This window comes from Rhinolophus sinicus, linkage group LG03, assembly GCF_036562045.2.
Source record: "Rhinolophus sinicus isolate RSC01 linkage group LG03, ASM3656204v1, whole genome shotgun sequence".
NCBI classification, from domain to species: domain Eukaryota; kingdom Metazoa; phylum Chordata; class Mammalia; order Chiroptera; family Rhinolophidae; genus Rhinolophus; species Rhinolophus sinicus.
Genome location: NC_133753.1, coordinates 48,147,734 through 48,171,864, shown reverse-complemented (window position 1 = coordinate 48,171,864; position 24,131 = coordinate 48,147,734). Strand labels below are relative to the sequence as shown.

The 24,131-nt window shown below is 32.9% G+C and overlaps 1 protein-coding gene across 1 annotated transcript in view; it reads right to left on the bottom strand.

Annotated features, from left to right (window-relative positions):
• The window catches only part of VPS13C (vacuolar protein sorting 13 homolog C), a 168,383-nt gene that overhangs the window by 118,165 nt on the left and 26,087 nt on the right, over positions 1-24,131 (bottom strand). Inside the window, exons 7-16 of the mRNA XM_074327646.1 lie at positions 17,064-17,129; positions 16,650-16,759; positions 15,449-15,508; positions 12,760-12,819; positions 11,848-11,928; positions 10,951-11,008; positions 9,305-9,432; positions 7,810-7,916; positions 7,026-7,197; positions 5,761-5,823 (exon numbers count right to left, since the gene is read on the bottom strand). Of these exons, the coding sequence (XP_074183747.1) occupies positions 5,761-5,823; positions 7,026-7,197; positions 7,810-7,916; positions 9,305-9,432; positions 10,951-11,008; positions 11,848-11,928; positions 12,760-12,819; positions 15,449-15,508; positions 16,650-16,759; positions 17,064-17,129 (905 nt within the window). The remainder of the gene's footprint in view (positions 1-5,760; positions 5,824-7,025; positions 7,198-7,809; positions 7,917-9,304; positions 9,433-10,950; positions 11,009-11,847; positions 11,929-12,759; positions 12,820-15,448; positions 15,509-16,649; positions 16,760-17,063; positions 17,130-24,131) is intronic.

Sequence of the window (24,131 nt, the reverse complement as noted above, 5' to 3'; positions counted from 1 at the left end):
TTTCTTGACTCCAAACTCCCCAACAGTTACCACTCCATTTATCTGTTCTCCCCTTATAGTATAGTATCATACTGTCTACACTCACTGACTCCAATTCCTAGTCTTCTACGCTCTCTCATTCCTGTCAAGTTTCTAACTCACACTATTCTATAAAAATTGCTCTTTAAATGACTTCTTTATTGCCAAATCCAATGATGAACTTTCAGTTTCCTCATGGCATAACCCACTCTTCATGATGATTACAACTAAAAATTCTGGACAAAATATACAAAACATCTACCAGACTCTGAAAAGTAAGCAAAGCAGCAGATAATGGAGGGAGTCAAAACTTGGAGAAGTGACCTTCACTAGAGTGAGTTTCCCATTTTTTTCCCCCATGTTGTAGCCTACCCGATAACTTCTCCCTCCTGATGCTCTTGTCCTTGAGTAGTTCCCCTCTTGTTTCTAACCAGTAGAATATGGCAAAGTGATGACATGTACAAGATTATGTGCATAAAATTGTAGACGTCTTGCTGGAGTTTCTGGAGTTTCTCTCTCCCTTTGAAGAAGCAAGCTGCCCTGTGATGGTCTGTCTGTGTTTTTAGGCCCATTTGGCAAGGAACCAAAGTGATATATATGAGCTGAGGGCAGCTTCTAACCAATAGTTGGCAAGACACTGAAGTCCTCCATCCCACAGCCACAAAGAATTAAATTCTGCCAGCAAAGCAGATCCTTCATCGGTTACACCACATAAGACCACAGTCCCAGCCAACATCTTGATTGCAGTATTTTGAGACCTTAAGCAGAGGACTCGGGTAAGCCACACCTAGACTCTTGACCCACAGAAACTTTGAAATAATAAATATGTGTTGTTTTAAGCCACTAAGGTTGTCATGCAGCCAAAGAAAACTACTTCGCATGGCTCTGCCCTGAAGGAGGCCTCAATCATGGAGCAGTACAGAGGCACAGGCAGTTAGACCTGAGAGAAACTCCACAGGCTGGCCCTGGAACAAGAAAGGGCAGCAAAACAGACCCAAATAAACATACGAAAGGTTGGAAGAACTGAATTAGATATGAACCGTTATCCACAGAAGGCAAAACACAACTTAAGATCAGAACTTAACTAGGTCGTGTGCTAAGACAAAATATCAACATTTTCCAGAGGATAACAGGAACTAGAGACTATACAATATAATATTCATAATATCCAGGATACAATCCAAAATTACTTGATGTGTGAAAAAAAGGCAGGAAAATATAACCAATTCTCAAAGGAAAAGATTCTCAACAGACGCCAAAAATCAGATAACCTAGATGTTGAAACTATCAGGAAGACACCATAACCTATTTTACATGAGATAAAGGGAAATACACTTAAAGTTACTAAAATGATCATAATTTTCCGCAGAGAAATGGAAACTATAAAAAGGAACTCAACAGGAATTTTACACCTGAAAACACAATATCTGAAATTAAAAACTCCTAGTATGCGCTCAATAGTAAAGTGGAAATGACAGAGAAAAAGAGTAGACTTGAAGAAAAATCAATAGAAATTATCCAATCTGAAACAGAGAAAAATTATTGATTAAAAAATAAAATGAACAGGGACATGTGGTATAGTATCAAAATTACACATATACATATACATGTACATATATATGTATATATGTACATATTTATGTGTATATATGTATGTGTGTATATACATATGTATGTACGTCTGAGGTCGGACAATTAAGTTCGAGAACTTGTTGCAACGATGTTGTTAAACTTTTCCGATATCAAAAGGATTATTTATTATGAATTTGTACCAACTGGACAGTTAACCAAGTTTACTATTTGCAAGTGCTGAAAAGTCTGCATGAAAAAGTTAGATGACCTGAACTTTTTGCCAACAATTCATGGCTCTTGCATCACGACACTGCACCAGCTCACACGGCACTATCTGTGAGGGAGTTTTTAGCCAGTAAACAAATAACTGTATTGGAACACCCTCCATACTCACTTCATCTGGACCCCAATGACTTCTTTCTTTACCCGAATATAAAGGAAATATTGAAAGGAAGACATTTTTTATGACATTCAGGATATCAAGGGTAATACCATGACAGCCCTGATGGCCATTCAGGGTTGCAAAATGGGTGAACTAGGTGCTGGCATTGGTGCATAGTTTCCCAAGGGGAGTACTTCGAAGGTGACCATAGTGATATTCAGAAATGAGGTGTGTAGCCCTTTTTTCTAGGATGAGTTCGCGAACTTAATTGTCTGACCTCGCACGGCGTGCTTACACACACACACACACACACACACACACACACACGGTGCAAAAAAATGTATACACATTTTAAGAAAGGAAAAAAACTGTATTAATTGTAATGCTCAATATATATTTACTGATAAAAGATGAATACAAGTCACGATTGACTTCTGCAATTACAAGAGGTGCTCAAGGCACTTACCGGTGTCCAGACACTTCTGATTACAGTGAACTAATCAGTTCGCTGAGTATAGATAACAGCTTAAGTATAGATAACAGCTCTTAAAATGTATATACATTTTTTTGGCACCCCCAGTATAAATGATTGGAGCCAAGAATAAGAGAAAAAAGAAAATGGAAACAAAAAAATTAATGTGAAGAAATAATGGCTAAAACAACTCATATTTGGGAAATCTAATGGTCAATTCTCAGTCCTCAGCTCATTTGGCCTATAAGACACATCTGTCACAGTTGATCACTTGCTCTTTCTTGAAATTCTTTCTTTACTTGCCTTGAGGAGATTACATTCATAAAAGCTCCCCACCTACATCAACTCATGTTTTGAGTTGGTCGCCTTTGCTGGTTCTCATCTCTAACCTGTAAATAGCGTGCCTTGGGTCTTTGGAATCCTCTTCTCTAGCTACTCTAACTTCTTAGGGGATTTCATCCAATGGCTTTAAATACCATCTACGTGCTGACCCCTCCTAAATGTATACATCACAGACTTCTCTTCCACGGTCCACATTCATGTATTCAATTACCTACTACATATCTCCACATTAATGACTAAAAGAAAGCTAAAACTTAACAGGTCCCAAATTGAACTCCTGATCTTCTCCCATCTCACCCAAACTTGTTCCATTCAATCTTCCCCATCTCATTTCATGACAAGTCCATCCTCCCAATTGCACTAAGCCAAAATCCTTCAAGTCATCTCCAAATTCTCTCACATAATCCACATCTAATCAGTTGGGAAATACTGGCTCTACCTTCAAAATATATACAGAATCTGAGCCTTTCTCATCACCTCCACTGAAACCATTCTCTCACTTCATATATTTCAACAGCATCCTAACTGGTCTCCCTGTTTTCAGCCTTGCCCTCCCTCTAACAGTCTGTTTTCAAAGTAGCAGCCAGAGGGAGTTTAAAACCTAAGTCAGATTATATATCATTCTGTTATGAAAATGGCTCCCAATTCAGAGTAAAAGCCAAACTCCACATAATTGCTTAAAAGACCGTACACAATCTGGCATCCTCCCCAACTCCCACAATCACCCCTCCCGCTCCTCCACTACCTTACTTCTCTGACCTCATTAACCATCACTCTCTTCTCTCTCTCACCACTCTACTTAGTTCTCTCAATGAGCCAGATATGCTCCCACCCCAAAACTTTTCAACTTCCTATATTCTTTCTGCCTTATACACGTTTCCCTCAGTTATCTTTCTTGTTGGCTCCCTCACCTTCTTCAGGTCTTTGCTCAAATGTATCCTTCTTAGTGAGGCTTTCCCTGACCATCTTATTTAAAACTGCAACCCATTATTATCACTGCCTAGCTTCAGCACTATTTATATTACTTTCTATTTTTATTTATGTTTTTGTTTATTATCATTCTTCCTATTATAATGTAAGAGATTTTTCTGTTTTATCATCATATTCTAATGCAAATGATAATGATAATGATGAAGAAAAAGGTCATTTCTTTAATAATTACTGGGCCGTCCTGGTGGCTCAGGTGGTTGGAGCGCTGAGCTCCTAACACTGAGGTCACCAATTCGATTCCCACATGGGCCAGTGAGCTGCACCCTCTACAGCTAAGATTGTGAACAAGGGCTCTCCCTGGAGCTGGGCTGCTGTGAGCAGCCAGAGGTCAGCGTGGGCTACTGCCAGCTACCGTGTGCAGGTAGGCGGCTAGTATGAGTGGCCGGCAACCGTGAGTTGCTATGAGCTGTAGAATGACCAGCGACCGACTGCCTGGGGCGGCAGGAAGGGAGGGGTGCAAGGCTCGTAATACCAGCATGGTCCAAGGAGCTGTGTCCTACACAACTAGATTGAGAAAACAGCGGCTTGAACCGGAGTGGGGTGGGAGGCGGAAAAAGAGGAAAAAATTAAAATGAAATAAAATTAAAATAATTACTATATGCCAGGCACATAATAGTCTAAGTGCTCTACATCGATGATCATGCATACCTCACAATAACCCTATGATGTAGGTATTAGGAATTAATCCTATTTTAAAAGGAGGAAACTGAGGCACAGAGAGGTTAAATACCCAGCCCTACGTCACACGACTATTAGATTAGAATCCAGGCCATCTGACTCCCCAGTCCACAATCTTAACCTTAACCGTAATGCTAGTACAATAGGCACTCAATGAGTGTTTACTAAGTAAATGAATAAACAGTAGATACACTTTACTCCTATTTAAAAACACGAGTATGTGTACAGAGATCCATGAATGTAAAAAAGACTAAAAGAATATACAAAAACGTATTAACAATAGTTGTCTTTGGTGTGTGATCTTTTGTGGATCTATATTTTCTAATTTTTTATAGTGAGTTGTATTGCACTTGTCACTTATTCTTTTAACTACCAAAAAATGTCATGTTACAGAATAATATAAATGACATGGAACAATGTGGACAAGGTACCAAGTGGGATAAATCAGCAATTATGAAACACTATAAACAGATTGATTGAAATTTGGGGGGAAAAAAGAGAAGAGAGAGAAAAGTAGGGAGAGACAGAAGAAAAAAGATGGGTGAAGGGTAGAAGGAAGGAATGGAGGGAAGAGGAAACAAACAAAGGTAAAGTGAAAGAAATGGGGAATAAGAAGCATAAATAAGTAGGTGCACATGCATGGGAAAAAAAACTAAAAGCTTATACGTCAAAATGTTAACAGTCATACAGTACATCATCTATATGTATCACATTGTGTGTTCACCACCCAGAGCCAGTTCTCCTTCCACCACCATATATTTGATCCCTTTTACCCTCTCCTACCACCTCCCTCCCCCTTGCCCTCTTGTAACCACTAAACTATTGTCTGTGTCTATACACACTTAAAACCTGTGTAACTTCACTAACAATTCCCATCCCAATAAACTTTAATTAAAAAAAATAAAAATAAAGAATTGTACACTTGAAGCCTATATAATTTTATTAATCAATGTCACCCCAATAAATTTAACATAAACAAATAAATAAAAAGTGAATAGATAAAAAAATTGTTAAGAGTTCGCATTCTGTGCTGTCAGAATTAGGGATGACTTTTATTTACTTCCTTTTAAGGGTTTCAAATTTTTTGTTATAAAATTTTTAAAAATGTTTTCCATTTAAAGTCACTGTTTTTTCCCCAATATTTCAGTTTTCTTCTCCTGAGACTAAATAAAGTCACGAAAACTGAACCTTTATTCTAACTGAGTAAATCTCAACAATTTCCCATGAAACTTAATATTTCCTGATTCTAGGTTTAAAGTAGTATTAACATGCTTAAAACATAAAATCAGCTAATAAAAATAATTACCTCAACTTGTGCTTGTTGCCTTGCTAAAATTATGTTAAAAACATCTAGCGTCTTCTCCAAATCCTATAAAACAAAGACACTTGTAAATAAGGAACATGATCATTAGGAAAAAAAAATTTCTTATTCTATGATTTGTAATAGTATTACAAATCCATGAACAAACAGTATTTGTGATCTAATGAAAGTTTAAGTATGAATTTGAACATACACTTGGCTTTTACATTTTTAACTTTTGCAATATAAGAAATAAGTTTTCAAAAAAAGCAAATCATCATTGAAAACAATATGAAAATAAGAATTTTAATGAGACCATTATAATACACAGATAGCCGTATAAGCAAATGGAAACAAGATATTTAGAAGGGGAACTTTTTATAGGTATCATCATTGTGGTTCTTATTTCTGACTCCCGCTATTCTATATTTTACAACCATTGCACTAAAGGTACCATTATAAAACATAAAATTTTTAAATGTAAAATTCTGCACATCACAAGTAATCTAAAGAAGAAACTGATTTGGGGAATTTACATAAAAGTACATGAGATGAATTTAATATGTACTGAGTGACCTGCATGTGAGGTGCTCTATGTGTTATCCCATGCATACCTCATAATTCTGTAAGACAGATATTGTTTCCATTTTATACATGAGAACACCAGACCTGAGATGTTGAGAAACTTGATGCTTTTTCTAATATATAATGCGAGTGACTATCACATATTTCAGAATAATAGAAATTCAATTAATTCTTTACATTATGAATTTGTGGCAGAAAGTTATAAAATCAAGATCAGATGATAATAAGCAAATTATATATTCAGCCTGTTGTTTTTCTATATTTCAAAAGGGGACAAATAAGACTCCTCCTATCTTGAGACTAAGAGCTTTTTTTTCTTTTCTTTTTTTTTATAAATACCACTTTGAACTCTTTTTTTAAAAGCCACTAACAAAACTAATATACACCTAGCTAATAATAAACAGCTCTAATATTGATCTTCTAAATAGTACTATAAAAACCAAACACATTTCTCCAAATGCCTGTAGTTTACAATAACCTCGTTTTATCTGATACTAGGATGGGTAGAAACTTTTTTTTAAAGAAGAAAAACACTGGGAAAAAATACTGTGCATTTTCCCATAAAATTCTCTCAAGAAGGGATCAATTCTGTTCTTTCTAACATTATATTTTAATTCAAATTACATTTAGAAGAATTAACATTAAAAGATGATTTAACAATACCTTTCACCGTTATATAGATATACCTGAATTTGTTTCTGTATTTCTTCTGGGACTTTTGTCTGGGTTAACTTGTGTTTATAGGCACTTTTATAAGTCTTGAGCAACTGTCTGTGATTTTTTATGTTACTCCATGACCACATCTGTGTACATCTTCGTATATGAACTTCAAGAACAGAATCAATTGCATATTTCCACCTGCAAATCAAATTTTTTAATGCACATTTGAATTTAAAGGTTTAAAAAAACAGCAAGAAAATTGCTTTGACTTTTTAGATCTACACTATTACATTTTTTGTTAAGTGTTTTCCTGTAAGACTTCAGCACTAACATTTCAACTCCCCAGTATAATTTTCTGATTATTAAATAGATTATGAAATGAGCAAACCACTCCAGGAATTTGCTGATTATTAAATAGGTTATGAAATGAGCAAACCACTCCAGGAAGAGGATTTATCAAAGGAAAAATCATAGAGGTATAAAATGACATTCTCATGTTGTGCAAAATTAATAAGTATCCAATATGGTATAACATTGAGTCTATGTGGATGACTAAAGGGTAATTTAGTAAGACCAAAAAATGTTGAAAGTCTTGCATGCTAAGTTAAGAATTTGGGAATAATCTAGGAGAAGTATAAAAGAATATGTTTATGAAAAACAGTAACAAGAATGTAATATAAAAGATATCCCTCTCATGTCTATGTAAAAGAAAAAAGTGGCTTCATCACATGGCTTTAAAAGTGTCTCAACTCTGACAGTCCCTAACTATATGATTATATGTTTCTTATTAAAAAAAATATTCTAACTTACCATTGTCGACCATTGGTATGAAGTGGTAAACAAGGTTTGTATTTCCTGTAAGGGGCATTTCTAACCATATAATCCACTGACTCCAAAAGGTCAATCATACTTAAGTACTATTAAAACAAAAACAAAGTTACATTGAGTACTTTGCACATATGAGTAAACACTATATTTTATTATATTTTCAGTCTAGTGAGACTCCAAATTCCCTGAATAATGAATATCATCGTTGCCTAGTTACACAATAATATATTTCACCAACTTCAAGATACCACCAATTATAAGTTGTAACATAATTTCTAAGTTTCACAAAAGAAAACAGTGCTTCCAATGAATTGTCATACTACCAATAATACTATATGTCCCATTTTCAAATACGTTAAAGTGCAAAATAAACATACACATTAGAAACAATGAAATACAGTGTCAGTGACTACTAACATGGAACATGCTTGTTCCTAAAACGACGTATTTTCCTATGGAACATCATTTCAGCAGTAGCTATTTATGAGCTGATTTTCAAACTGTTCCAGAAAATTATTGCATAACTAAAACAAGATAAATCTACGTACTTAATTGCCCATCTTACCACCAATACAACAAATCTGTGTGTACCTGGCAGCAGCTCAAATGGAAGAAAACACACACACACGTAACATGACTGTAGGTAGGTAAGATAAAGGAAGGGATAAGTCTAGCTTCTTCCTATTTTGCTTAATGCATTTCTACCTAAGGGATACCATATGGCTGGCTATTCAGCACTTAAAATGTGGATAATCTGAACATAAATGTATTGTAAGTGTAAAGTATACCTCAGGTTTAAGGAAAAAAGAAAAGGATGCAAAATATATTAATTTTTTGATTACATGTTCAAGGGATAGTATTTTGGATATGTTAGGTTAAATAAAATGCTAATAATTTTGTTAATTTCATTTTTTCTTTTTACTTTGCTAATGCAGCTACTAGAAAATTTTAAATTACATATATAACTTGCATTATATTTTTATTAGATTACACTAGACTAAAAGCTCAATTAATTAAATATCCTGTCCTCACTCCCAGTTCTCCAGATGTATTATCCAAACTCTCTGGGCATGTAACCAAACTTGAAAAACAAACGAAAAAAAAAACAAGCTGCCAACATTGCCGCTCTAAAAAACAGGTAAACAATATTTAATATAAGAGTGTCCGCTATTAAAATCTGAGGAAGAAAAAACACATTAAAATCTCCATCACCAACTGGGAATTAAATGGAAATAATGTCATTCACTACAATTTGGTAAGATTCTCTAGCAATAAGAAAAACATTAGATAAAGTAAAACTATTTCTTAAATTTGATATGTATTCCCTTTTTTAAAAATATAGAAAGTGTAGTTTTAGGAGTCAAATCTCAATGTAACGAACAAAAAGAACCACCAGAACATTGGAGAAGGAATAATCAAAAAAGACAAAAGCAGTCAAGATTCAAGGCTAATTAAAGTTAGAAATCTCGAACCTTACCTGAGGCTTGGTCAATTCAATGGCAATATTTTGAACTTCTATGTTCCAATCAAGCTTGGGTGTTTTCAGCTCTGTTTCTGCATAAGGATTCATGTAGAGCTTTGCAGAGGCTGATATTGGCTGGAAAACTGACATTACATAGGAAGACATAAGGTATGTTTATGTGTCGAACAACAGTAAATAATTATAAGAACACTGTTACTTTGAAAGAAAAATAATCAAAAATATATTGAAAAAATCACTACCAAAAAATATTTCAGCATCTATTTATCTGCATAATACTATCAAGCTCAATGGTTAAAGTGGAGTCTCCAAGAAGGAAATTGGAGTCCTATGCTTCTAAGTAAGAAATGTACAAAATACAGACAATCTACTCTTGGTAATTCAAACTCTATAAAATTAGACTTTTCTTCCTTGCTACAAAACATTTAATGATTTTATTATTCACTAAAAATACTAATATAGAATATGTACTGTGTACACCTGAAACTAATATAATATTTGTATGTTAGCTATATTTTAATAAAAATCTTTTTTAAAATACTAATAAAATGTAGGAAACAAAATTTGATTAATTTCTGCCTTATTTAATCACAGGTAAAATTTAGGAACAGAACCATGAATGAAATTCATAATATCCCCCAAAAAATTACTTACTACTTTATACTTCTCCAAATGATCGTTACATATATAATCTTACAATAAACTAAATAAAATATTCTTGAAGTTGAGATGTAGCAAGTAAAGGTATATTAGGGAAGATAACAGGGCAAAGTAAAGAAATAAATTTTAACTATGAATAGTATTAATATTATATAAATTGTGATACCATATAGTAGAACATGCCTAATAATGAAGATGTAGATTTTTCTGAATTAGTTTTTCATGAATGAAAATACTTTCACAAATTATAATCATATGAAAACCTTGTCGTCATTAAATAAAGAGGCCTACAAATATAAACAGAAAGTGCAAACTCTCATATAATAGCAATTAGCTATAAAAGAATCTTTAAAAAACAATAGTAAATCAGAGTAGTATGGAATACAGAAGACCATAGCACGAAATTTGAAAATGAACATAAAGGGGTATACTAAATATAAACAAAACAATAGCTTCTTTAGAATGAAACAGAAATGGAGAAAACAGATAAGTAAATAAATAAGCAGGCAGCTTTGTTAGAGATGTATTTAAAAATAAATACAGATGAGGCTGCTAAGAAAAGCTCAATTAAAAATAATCTCTAGACTGGTTGGTTTGTCTTAACAGTGCAATAGTACCATGCTAGGGGTGGCCTGAATACCAAGATCTCAGAGAATTAGTTATTAAACAAAGCAAAGAAACAAAACCTAATTCCTAAAACAAAGAAGATTATAACAAGGTAAGTAGAAAACATAGAGGTCAAGGGGCTTAGCTGTTGGGAGTGAACTATAGCCGCATTGCCCTTCTCTCTCTTACTTTCAAGCAGTGTATGTGTTATAAACTACTCTTAAATAATTGGTTATAATCCAAATATACTATATCATAAAACTAAGTTATAAAATTAATACTTTCTCTTTGTCAAAGTAACTTTATCAGAAAAAGTGTATTAAAATATTTAATTCCAAGCTTCCTATAACATGAAATAAACTTTCACCATTACTTACTATATTGATGATTGGGGGGTATATTGCTACTTGTAAGAATTTCACTTTTCAGGCGATCCTAAAGAAAAAATTTGAATTATATGAAAATGAAAAATAAAATGCACACACTACTCAGCTAAACATACAAAAAAAAAAAAAAAATCCAGTATCATTTCTCTTTGAATTAGTAATCCATTGGGGTAAAAGAAACACTGAGCATCATTTATAGGTATATTTCTTTAGAATAAAATACAGAAGTAGATAATTTTTTAAACTCTAAATATCTAGAAACATTATTACAATGTGTTCCCCTTTAACATTAAAAAATATATGTCTACAGAAACATCCATGAAATGGGATCTCAAACACTTTCTAAACAAAAGCAAAATATTTGTTATAATATCTTAGAATTAATTCAGTTTCAAAAATTCAACTCTTCTTCCTTTCTCCTCTAAGTAAATAAACATGACTAAGACTGGTTTAGCACACTGAAGTTTTAAATTACTCTTTCACTGTTCTGGAAATCATTATCACAAATGCTTAAAACATTTGCTAAGTATAGATTCTTTAGGTCTGAAAGGTATGTTTCTTTACAACACGCTTCAAGTAATCATTCTCATATGAAACACCACAATGTAACCAGAATGCTATCAAAACTAGAGTGTAAAAACCCATAAACGCAGTTTCAATTTAACAGTATAGGTTCTCATCTCACTGTCTAGTGAATGATTTCACAAAGATCTTCAAAAACAAAATTGCCTTTTTAAAGACAGAATGGATTCCAAAAACTCTTTCACACTTCTGATTAAATTATATACAATTTCACAAAAGACTGGTATCCTTTCCTCATTAAGGACCGATTATGGTAAACAAATTTAGGGAGTATAGTCATCGCTTTTAGGTATAAACTAAAATTACCAAGATCTGTTCCCTTGATCCCTGGTAAGACATACTGCAGTTTACGTTCCAGTAGGCACTAAGGCTATCAAGTCGTATAAGCTATAAAAGAAAAATAAAAGAGGTCAAGCAACTAACACCATGAAATTATGAATCAATATTAAAAATTATTCTCATGTTCAGTATCCCAAAATTATCCAATTGCCATTCTGAACTTTTAAAGGAAAGAAAATAATGCAAAAATAGAGGAAAATATATGCATATTATTCACAGACTTTATTATTAATCTATCATTTGCTAAATTGTGCTTCCAGGGATACTATTACTAAGGGGATTCATTCATTCATTCAACTATTATTTATCATTATTTGCTAACAGACCCTATAAATGTTCTGCTAAATAAGAAAGACATGATTCCTCCAGTGGATATGAATGGCTGTTTTGAGGGAGGGCTGAAGGAAAAGGATTCTATAATCAAAAAGTTGGGGAAAGCTACATACTAAATATTCTTCTTGAATATTCACAATGTTTATTAGCATGTTTAAAGTACTGTGAAGTCCTACAGTTTAAAACAAAATGAAACATACTTGTTTAACTATGTATGGCTTAATACTTTAGTCAGCAATCTTACTTGAGAAGAGAATATTTTTTTCTACAAATCTAATAAAGCTTAATTACTTAATGCTCCATAAAATACAATCCGGGATCTATTAATTTTATTCAGTTTCTTTATATGCTAGGTGAAGAACCTAAATCTCAAAATAGATAAATGGTGATAGAAGGTCACATCGTAAGCAGCAGTTCCAAAACTATAGCCTAATCATTTAACACACACTCCAACGGCACATTTGCTCCATCTAGGTTTCTTCAAGAAAATACATAAAGTGTTTGAACCTAAGAAAATAATGAGAAATTTTTTATCTAGTCTAATACCTTGTATATAATTTTTTCAGTTTCATTTAATATGCATGGAGTCCAGTGTTCATTTGTAGTCTAAAAGAAAAAAAGAATAACTGTGAAATTAAGTATATGTATCACAAAATAGTACTCTAATATTTGTAAACTGTAACAACTCAGGAAGAAAAGACATTTAGCTAATGTTGGCAATCTGTTTCTTTATATATCAATATGACAAAATCAAAGGAACAGTGAAAATAGAATTGAGGAGTTTCTAATTTAACTGAGTTCATTGATTCAGAAAATAATTATTGAGCTATTATATGTCCAAACTGTAAAAGGAATTGAGTACGAATTAAAACAGAAAGCTAGCCTATAAGCTACTGAAGAAGATCCACATTCTTTTAAAAATCAAATAAATAATTATTGCAAAGTAGGAAGAAAACCAGGAGAATATGGAAATCACAACATGACCATGTTTCTAGAATATCAGCACGGTCAGCAATGCCAAATGCTTCCATTAAAAAAACTAAATTAAACTTATTTAGCACCAGGGTGTTAGTAATGAATTTGTTAAGAACAGTCCAGAGGAGTAGTAGAGTCAGAGTACAGCGGGTAGGGAGCAACAGGAGGTGGGGAAATAAAGAAAACAAAGATAGAAAATTATCTCAACAAGCTTCGTTAGAAAGAAGAGAAAGAGAAGGCAGGTAGGCAGATGGAGCCGGTGGGGAGGAAGAAGATTAAGGAGAGACCTTTTACTTTTGTTGTAAAGGAGAGACTTGAATGTGTTTAAATACTTACAAGGAAGAGTTACGGGTGGGGAAGAAATGGAAGGGAGGAGTTGAAGATTTAGGAAAGAGAAGGAAATTGATGGAAAAAAAGAAGAAAGATGGAAAGGAAGGGAGGAAGAGAGAGAGAAGGGGAAAAGGCTCCTGAGGACGTGGGGGAGGATAGGATCAGATTAAACGTGGGAAGATTACCTTGGATATAGAGTTAGATTATAATTGGAAAGATGGAAGAAAGGAATGGCACAGACACAAAAAGAGGTAAGTTTGCTTTTGTTACAATGGGCAATATAGTAGCTGAAGCAGGAAATAATTGAGCCAGTTAATGTGTCAAATGCTTTACACAAACTATCTCATTTAATCATCACAAAAGCACTAAAATATAGGCACTATATTTTATCAGTACTGTATTTTATTTTGCCTCAATGAATGAATAAGTGTTAGGTAGAAGACGACCAACATAGTAACCAACATGTCACAGGTGTGCTTTGATAAAACATAATGGGAAGCATGAAAGAAGGAATGATAAATTCTAAGAAGGAAGTAATAAAGCTATGAAACAAAGTTATATCTCACGCAAATATTAAAACCAGGCAGACAAAGGGAAGAGAGTAACACAGACAAAGAAAACAGTGTGAGGAGTCTAAGCAAAGATACAGAGAATCAAACAGCACACACCAAGGACGCTATGCATCATTCTTATGCACCGGTATGCATACGACTGTTATCAATCAATGGCAGGTATTTGACTATTTTGTTTTTTTGTTTTGTCTTCTAGAAGTTCAGCATTAAATCCAGTGCTCACTTATGACTGATGTTAGTCTAAAACTTCTAGAACAAGTATCTCTCTACCTTTCAGAACAGAGACAGATTCTGGTCTCTTTAAAGATGTTATTATATATTTCTTTATCGAAAGGTACTTCAAATTCATTTTGGAAACATGCAGAGGGATAAACAGTATATTAAACACTAGCTTCCTGATTCCCTTTCTTCTGTTTCTCTAGCTCTTTTTTCTTCAATGTTTCTGCTTTGGTCTTCAATTCAGTGTATAGCTCTACTTCTCTGTATGCCTGTATCTTTCTCTCTTTTTTTTTTAAATTAAAGTTTATTGAGGTGACAATTGTTAGTAAAGTTATATAGATTTCAGGTGTACAATTCTGTATTACATCATCTATAAATCCCATTGTGTGTTCACCACCCAGATTCTCCTTCCATCACCATATATTTTATGCCTATATCATTCTTAAGGCCTCCACGTAAACATGTCCTTTTTCTGTTTCTCTGGCAGTCCATTTCTCTTTCATTTTTTTTTCCTCTTCTTTACCTACTAAGGCCCTATCCGTATAACTAATCATAAGGCAAACATGTACCAAGTATGACTCAATGTTCACTGTCCTTAACTTTAAAATATGTTTCCTACCACTTAGTTGTCCATAACAGGAAAAAAAAGTCTAACCTGGATACACACACTCTCTATCCTTAAAAACCTTTAAGAGAAAAACCAAATGGCATTATAAAATACTTGATCAAAATAAATTATCTCATATACATACCAGTATGATACACACACGTACATATAAACATACACATAAGTATAAAGTATTTGGAAATTCCATCTACCTAAGCAAGGATGAGAAAATGATCTATAGAAATTTATCTTCCTCTACTTTCCCACATATTTAAGAGATAGCTTTCAATTATTTCAAAATGTTTTATATTGATATTTTGATATTTGTTAAATTCAAAGACAAATCAAAATAATTAGAGAATGTAATAATGGCATCACTAAAAATTTTGAACTTCTAGAAAAGCTGTAGAAAGATTATACATAAAAATAAAATAGCTATGTATAGCAATAGTTGATTTTAGGCAATTCACCCTGTGACTTGGGAATAGTATTTCACAAGTTCCACAAATATTTTAAATAAGTCCAACATTACCAATAGACTAAGCTCTCCCAGTGAGACACCAAATGAAAGAGGCCGCTTTGGATCAGTGACCTATCAAAGAAAAAAAGATGACATTAGACTGATGGTGAGGGTGAATCTATACTCCACTTTTTACAGTAGGCAAAATAGGGCAATTAGTTTACAAATAAGTCACACAACCCAAATGGATTTGTGGAAAAGAAAGGAGATATGTTGAGTAGATTTTATTTTCCTAAGTTTGTTTTAACAAGGGCACTGATAGGTTAGGATTTTTAGACATTTGTTTAAAAAAAAAAAAATTCAGTTTAAAGACTACATGAAACCAAAAGATAAGTCATTATACAATAGAGATGGTATATGTTAGAAAAACAATAAGTGTGTCTTACTGAACACTGTACACAAAAAACTTACCAGGAAAGGAAAATAAATTCTATATATGTCAGTATTGCTTCAATTCAATACAAATTTAAAACAAATTAAAAACAAAAAAGAATGCAAACTCAGTTTTAGACAAGACAGAATAACATTTCTAATTTCTTAGGAAAATGAAAAAATTCAAGACTTCTTACATGTTTCAAACTTTAAAAGAAAGCAATACATAATAAATTCAAAATATTAGTTACATTTTAACTAAAATTAATAAAATCAATTAATAAAATCAGTAAAACAGTTCTTAATCAACTAATATTAAACTTTTGGTTATAAATGAAGTTCAGTTTTTAAATCAATTGTTGCACATGTATGTGTGTAATTATAGGTATTCAATCTAACTATGGAACATAAGGAGCATGGGACTAGCAGTCAAGTGAGGGGTTTTAGTCCCCTCTCTTACCATCATAATTGATTATTTTGTCACCTCTTGGAGTAATTTTTTTTGTCAGGATAAAAAGAAAATTAGTCTCTTAAAGTTATAATAGTATAAATTTTGCATTAAGCAAAATTCAAAATAAATATGGAAGACAATCTGAACATTTCTTAAATTAGCTTTAGAAGGGAGCATATGGTGGTTTTATGATATATTTACACTCATAAATGCCCCAAGAAAAAAGCCTAACATAAGAAAGGAAAAATGGTAGCATACTCATCAGAAAAAAAAAAATCAATCTTCAATTTAAAACAGGGTATAGATAATCCATATATAGACAAATAAAAAATCAATAAAAAAAATATACATTTAATCACTAATGTAACTGAGTAACCTAAAATTACTTACATCATCTTCATATTTAATGTGAATGTCTGTGATTTTCACTTGTACATTTTTAATTACTTGAGTTGCCAATTTTTCAAAAAATGTGTCCTTTTTGTCTTCTTTTGGTTTATCTATAAAAAATAGAAAAATACAAGCTCAACAGTTACAATTCTCACAAACCTCATAATCAATGACCAAAGGATAGCTAAGGTGCCAACGACCAAAGGATAGATAGGGTGCCACTCAATGGAAGTTACAGGCTTTTGTAATGTCCTTGTTTTATTTTAGATTTATTTTAGATTTTAATATGTATTTCCAACTTAAAACTTACTTTTGAAATTACATTGTAATCTAACATTCATGTTACCTTCGAAGACAGAAATCAAGTGGTAATGTGTACAAATAACACATGGTATAAAAACTATTTTTACCTACCTTTGGAGCGATCATGACCTTTAAAAGGTTTCTTAAAATGTTTTTTGTGCTTTTTACGCTTACGTCCTTCTCAGTGGAAGCATTTTAGTGGGAAAAGGATAAAATCCAAGTTAGCAGACCAGAGGACAGAAAAGAAAGCAAGAGAATTCTTCCTGACAGCAAATATAGGTATAATTCACCTTACTTTATTCTAAGCTGACCTGTTATTTCAGTATAAACAGAAATTCACAAACCTTCTTTACATTCTTCAATCTAGAATAACCTTTAATCTAGAAAATAACTTGGTAGGTACAATTATACAAAAATTGGGCAAAATATCCATACACAATGGCCTTTATAATATTTATGAATTTTCACAACACAAAGTTTCATTTTAATTTCAGTATTACCAAAATATTGGAAATGTAACAATGACAGAATATAAAACTTTAAGATAAATGTTTTGATAAACATTTATGTGGTAGGGACATAGAAATACAAGTGAAATGAATGGGTAGGTTGCCAACGATAACATCCTCTGAATGACACAACTCACAAGAAAAGTCCTTTAATGACTTAAGGATGTAAAGAATACAAAAAGAGCATAAAATGTACATTGAACTATACATTGAAAACGTGTTAATTTCTTTAACAGCTCATCTTCTTTTGACACTCCCTCAGTTTACAGCATTAACCAACACCTATCTTACCCAAATTACAAATGTTTACATTCAACTACATATCAACTCTGGTCTGTACTCTTGAGGCAGGGTTTCCCCTGCCACTACTCTCCACTCTACGCCTACTAAAAATCCTTCTATACTACTACCAAACTGGTATCTCATAAAATACTATACACAGCCTGTTAATCTCCTGCTCAAAATTCTTTCAAAGTGATGTTGAGCATCTTTTCATATATCTATTGGCCATATATATGTCCCCTAGAGAAATGTCTATTCAGGTCCTCTGCCCATTTTTTTAATTGGATTGTTTGGTTTTTTTGTTTGTTGTTGAGTTGTATGAGTTCCTTATATATTTTGGACATTAGCCCCTTTTTCGGATGCATTGTTTGCAAACATCTTCTCCCATTCAGTTGGTTGCCTCTTTATTTTGTCAATGGTTTCTTTTGCTATGCAGAAGATTTTTAGTTTGACATTAGGTTGGTGAAAAAGTAATTGCGGTTTTTGCAATTAACCTTTTAAACTGCAATTACTTTTGCACCAACCTATACATACAGATGGCCAATAAACACATGAAAAGATGCTCAACATCACTAATCATCAGAGAAATGCAAATAAATATCACAATGAGATATCACCTCATACCAGTTAGAATGGCTATCATCAACAAGACAAATAATAGCAAGTGTTGGAGAGGCTGTGGAGAAAAAGGAACCCTCATACACTGTTGGTGGGAATGAAGACTGGTGCAACCACGATGAATGAAAGGCAGTGTGGAGGTTCCTCAAAAAAGTAAGACTAGAATTATCATATGACCCAGCAATCCCTGGTCTGGGTACATATCCAAAAAATCTGAAAACATTTATCCGCAAAGATAAACATGCTCCGATGTTCACTGCAGCTTTATTTATGGTGACCAAGACATGGAAATAACCAAAGTGTCCTTCGATAGATGAATGGATAAAGAAGATACGGATATAAATATACACAATGGAATACTATTCTGCCATAAGATGAAATAGTGTCATTTGCAACAACATGGATGGATCTTGAGATTATTATGCTAAGCAAAGTAAGTCAGACAGAAAAAGTCGAAAACCATATGATTTCACTGATATGTGAGATATGAAACTGAAAGCAACAAAGGAACAAGACAAAGAAACAAAAATTCATAAACACAGTCAATAGTTTAGAGGTTACCAGAGGTTAACGGAGGAAAGGGGTAGTAGGTGAGGATAAACGGGGTCAAATATATGGTGATGGAAGGAGAACTGACTCCGGGTGGTGAACACACAATGTGATATATAGATGATGTATTACAGAATTGTGCACCTGAAACCTATGTAACTTTACTAACCACTGTTACCCCAATAAACTTTAATTAAAAAATTCTTTCAAAGGTCCTCTGCAGCCTTCCAAATAAAACAAAAAATGTTTGCATGACACAAAGGTCCTTTCATGATCTGATTTTGCACTTGTCTTTTGTACTTGATATTTCAGAAATAGTATTTATACTTTCCAAGACAAGATAAAACTTTCTAATGCCTAGTGCCTCTGCAGTGTCATTCTCTGAACTTGGGTTGCCCTCCCAGATGTTTCTCACCAGGCAAACTCCTAGGAGACTTCCAAATTTCAGGTCCAGCAATACTGCCTATGTGAAGCTTTCTTTAACTATTCCAAGAAGCTCCAGGTAATTTGACCCTGCACCAGACTTCCATTAAGTACTGATTACACTTTATTTGAAGTGTTTGCACAAATGTCTTGCCACAAGGCAGGAGTCTTCATTAGGACAGGAATTATCCTAATATCTGTTCAAATGAATCAAAAAATGCACATCTGAACATTATAATAAAATATAAGCCCACTTAACGTTATATATATTTGGGAGAACATACATGAAATTTAGCTTGAAATCTTTCATTTGTTCTTCCTTGATATTTTAAAGCAAATTGCCATTTTTATAATTGCCATTAAAAAACTAAGAACCAAATCCTGGATTACAAGAATAAAACCCTGAGTTTCAATAAAATTAAAACATTTAATAAATATATAACAGAATCTAGACTTCGCTATTATCAGTATTTCTTGCTATAGTAATAGTCCCTGAATCTTTTTCATTCATAAATGAAACGTTTAGAAAAAGACTGAGTTCTCAAAGAAATACCATTTGAAAAGAAACAAGAAAGCCAGAGTAGCCCTGAAAACCATCCCACTTGGCTAGAACAGCTTTCAGAGACAGAGGTTCAGGTGACTGGGTTTAGATTCTACCATAACTCACTCTTCTTATCTGACCTCCTATTATATTTCTGATTTCAAATCTCTTCAAAGGCCGTGTTCTGCCTTTGACCTCAATTTTAGAAGCACAACATTGAAACCTCTCCAAATAGTTTCTAAATCTAATCTGATGAATAATAAATTGATTCTCAATCATGCTCTAAAGTAGTTCTCAGATATTTTGGTTTCAGAGCCCTTTACACATGTAAAATTTGAGAACCTTTAAGATCTTTTTATTGATGTGGATTACAGCTATAGCTTTTTCCCATATCAGAAATCAAAATAAAGAGTTTTTTAAAATATTTATTAACTCCTTTAAAAGAAACATTATATGACATTATAGATAACATATATTTATGAAAAACAACTATATTTTCCAAACAAGTGTGAGAAGAATGACACAGTTTTACATTCTTACAAATCTCTTTAATGTCTGACTTAGAAGACAGCTGGATTTGCACATCTGCTTCTGCCTTTGATCTGTTGAGACATGTTGCTTAGATTGAAGCATATGAAGAAAATCTGAACTGTATATATGTAGTAGTAAAAGGGAGAAACATCTTTTCATGTAATTATGAACGCTACACCCAAACTCACCAAGTAGTAGTTTCTTAAAGGTTAGTTTCACCTTAAAATCTGAAACTCTATGAATAAATTTTTCATCCAAATGAAAATTAATTGGTATACTTTACACTTTAAATGGACTATGACACACAACTGATTTGTTATACTGCATTGGTAATATGAAAATATTGCTTCATTAAATTATGCAGATCTTCCAGATATTGAGTCATTTCATTATTTAGTATCAAAAGTCACACTTGTTAGTATCACTACCAATCTCATCACAAAAGATTTTAAGTACCAGGAAGCGGTCAAGCTCAAGGTGGTAAGGACAGGTTTCCCAAAATTCTAATTTTTGATCAAAAGCTTAAATCTTATCATGGCAAGAAACACTGTCAGTTGTTTTCCATGAAGTTGTTTTGTTGAAATATCTATCAAACACCCAAATCTGAATACTCTATCAGTCATTTTTTTCAAATAAAATGGTTTCCCATGAAAAAAAGCAACTAGTTCAGCTGGCAATACAAACAACTACACAAGTATTTTTCCTTGAGACAATTATCCTACTTCTATGCACATAAGTGCTTTATGCATACTTCCTCTTTTGTCACAAGAAATATTAAAAAGTCACATATACGCAAGAGCTGAAATTCATTAAAATTTTCCTACTTCATCAAGGACTTTTGTAAGTAAAATTTGTGCTTTTTAAATTAAATTTAATTTTGTTTTTTATTGCAAGTGCACAGTAGTGAACAATACAATATCTCCTACCATGTTTCGCCAAAAATAAGACTTAGCCAGACCATCAGCTCTAATGTGTCTTTCAGAGCAAAAATTAATTATATTAATATAATATAATTAGTATTATATTATATTATATTATATAAGACCGAGTATTATATTACATTATATAAGACCGAGTATTATATTATATTATATTATATTATATTATATTATATTATATTATACCTGGCATTATATTATATTATATGACCCAGTCTTATATTATTTTAAAATAAGACCAGGTCTTATACTAATTTTTGCTCCAAAAGACGCATTAGAGCTGATGGTTCAGCTAAGTCTTATTTTCAGGGAAACACAGTAGTACAGTTTGGTGCCACTGCGTTGATTCATGCCGAGGCAGCCAGCAATTTTACATAACATTTCTTTTGCACCATCAGCACCAATGTCAACACTGTGAAAAACCAATAATGTCTTAGTATTATTATAAAAATAGTTCTGACTTTTTGAGAACTATGGCTCTAGAATAATTTTTAAAATGACATCAAATGAGGAAGGAATATACACTTAGAAAGTAAAAAAAATGAAAGGATCATAAAGTATACATTAAGTTCTAACCCACTGAATGAAGATATCATCAACAAAATTAACTATTCTCATTTCAGAATCCTCAATACTCTAGGTCTAGTTTTTTCACCCAGGCCAATGTACCTTTTTTGAAAAAAACAGGAAACTCTGAATCAATTAGGTTTTCCTTTATATCGACCTCTTTTTCTTTTTTTTAACAATACTGCCCAATGACTTTGTTATATACAGAGGGTGCAAAAAAAATGTACACACATTTTAAGAAAGAGAAAAACTGTATTAATATATACCGATAACAAAAGATCAATACAAGTTGTATGTATACATTTTATTATCACCCCCCCATATTTAAATGGACCACTGGAATTCATTTGTATCTTGAAGGTACGTTACTCCTAGAGGATCAGATAACACTGCTCCTGGCAGACTACAGAAAGCTGGTTCAATTATAACCAACAGAAATGGATGGTATAAGCATCTCCATGCTGAAACATACGATCTTCCAAGACTAAATCATGAAGAAATAGAAATTCTTAAAAGACCAATTATTAGTAAGGAGACTGAATCTGTAATCATAAAATTCCCAACAAGCAGAAGTCCAGGACGAGAAAGCTTTACTGGTGAATTCTAGCGAATTATCAAAAAAGATTTAATACCTATCTTGAACTCTTTAAAAAAGGGGAAGAAGATATTACACACCCAACATTTCACAAAGTCAGTGTTACCCTAATACCAAAACCAGACAAAGACACCACCAAAAAGAGAAAATTACAGACTAATATCCCTGATGAACACAAATGCAAAAATCCTCAACAAAATATTAACAAACCACATTCAACAATACATTAAAAGGATAATACACCCATGATCAAGTGCGATTTATTCCAGGCATGAAAGGATGATTCAATATCCTTACAGCAATACACATCTTACATCACATTAACAAAATGAAGGATAAAAATCACATGATCATTTCAATAGATGCAGAAAAAGCATGACAAAATTCCACACCTATTTATGATAAAAACCTCAATAAACTGAGTATAGACAGAACGTACCTTAACATAATAAAGGCCATATGTGACAAGCCCACAGCTAACATCACACTCAATAATGAAAAGCTGAAAGCTTTTCCCTTAAGATCAGGAAGAAGACAAGGATGCCCACTCTTCCACTTTTATTCAACATAGTATTGAAAGTCCTAGCCAGAACAAGCAGGCAAAATAAAGAAAATAAAAGGCATCCATAAAAACAAACCAAAATTTGTATGGAACTACTAAAGATCCCAAACAGCCAAAACAGTCTTGTGGAAGAAGAACAAAGCTGAAAGCATCATACTCCCTGATTTAAAACCGTATTACAAAACTGTAATAACAAAATAGTACGGTATTGGCATAAAAACAGACACATAGATCAATGGCACAAACTACAGATCCCAGAAATAAACCCATGCATATGTGGTCAATTAATTTACAAGGAAGGCAAGAATATACAACGGAAAAAGGACAGTCTCTTCAATATATGGTGTTGGAAAAACTGGACAGCCACATGCCAAAAAAAATGAAACCAGACCACTGTCTTACACCATACACAAAAATTAATTCAAAATGACTTAAATGTAAGACAGGAGAAAACACAGGTGGTAAGCTCCTTGACATCATCACTCTTGGTGATGTTTTTTTGGATCTGACTCCAAATACAATGGCAATATGAGCAAAAATAAAGAAATGGGACTATATTAAATCAAAAAGCTTCTGCACAGCAAAGAAAACCACCATCAAAATAAAAAGGCAACTTACTAAATGGAAGAAGATACTTACAAATCATATACAAATCTGATAAGGGGTTAATATCCAAAATATATAAAGAACTCATACAGCTCAATAACAAAAAAATAATCTGATTAAAAAATGAGCAGAGGATCTGAATAGATATTTTTCCAAAGAAGACACGCAGATGGCCAAAAGGCGTATGCAAAAATGCTCAATATCACTAATCATCAGGAAAATGCAAAGCAAAACCATAATGAGATATCACCTCACACATGTCATAATGGCTATTATCAAAAGTACAAGAAATAACAAGTGTTGGTAAGGATGCAGATAAAAGGGAACCCTTATGCACAGTAGGTGGGAAGGTAAATTGGTGCAGCCACTACGGAAAACAGTATGGAGGTTCCTCACAAAATTAAAAATAGAATATTATATGACCCAGCAATTCCACTTCTAGATATTTATCTGAACAA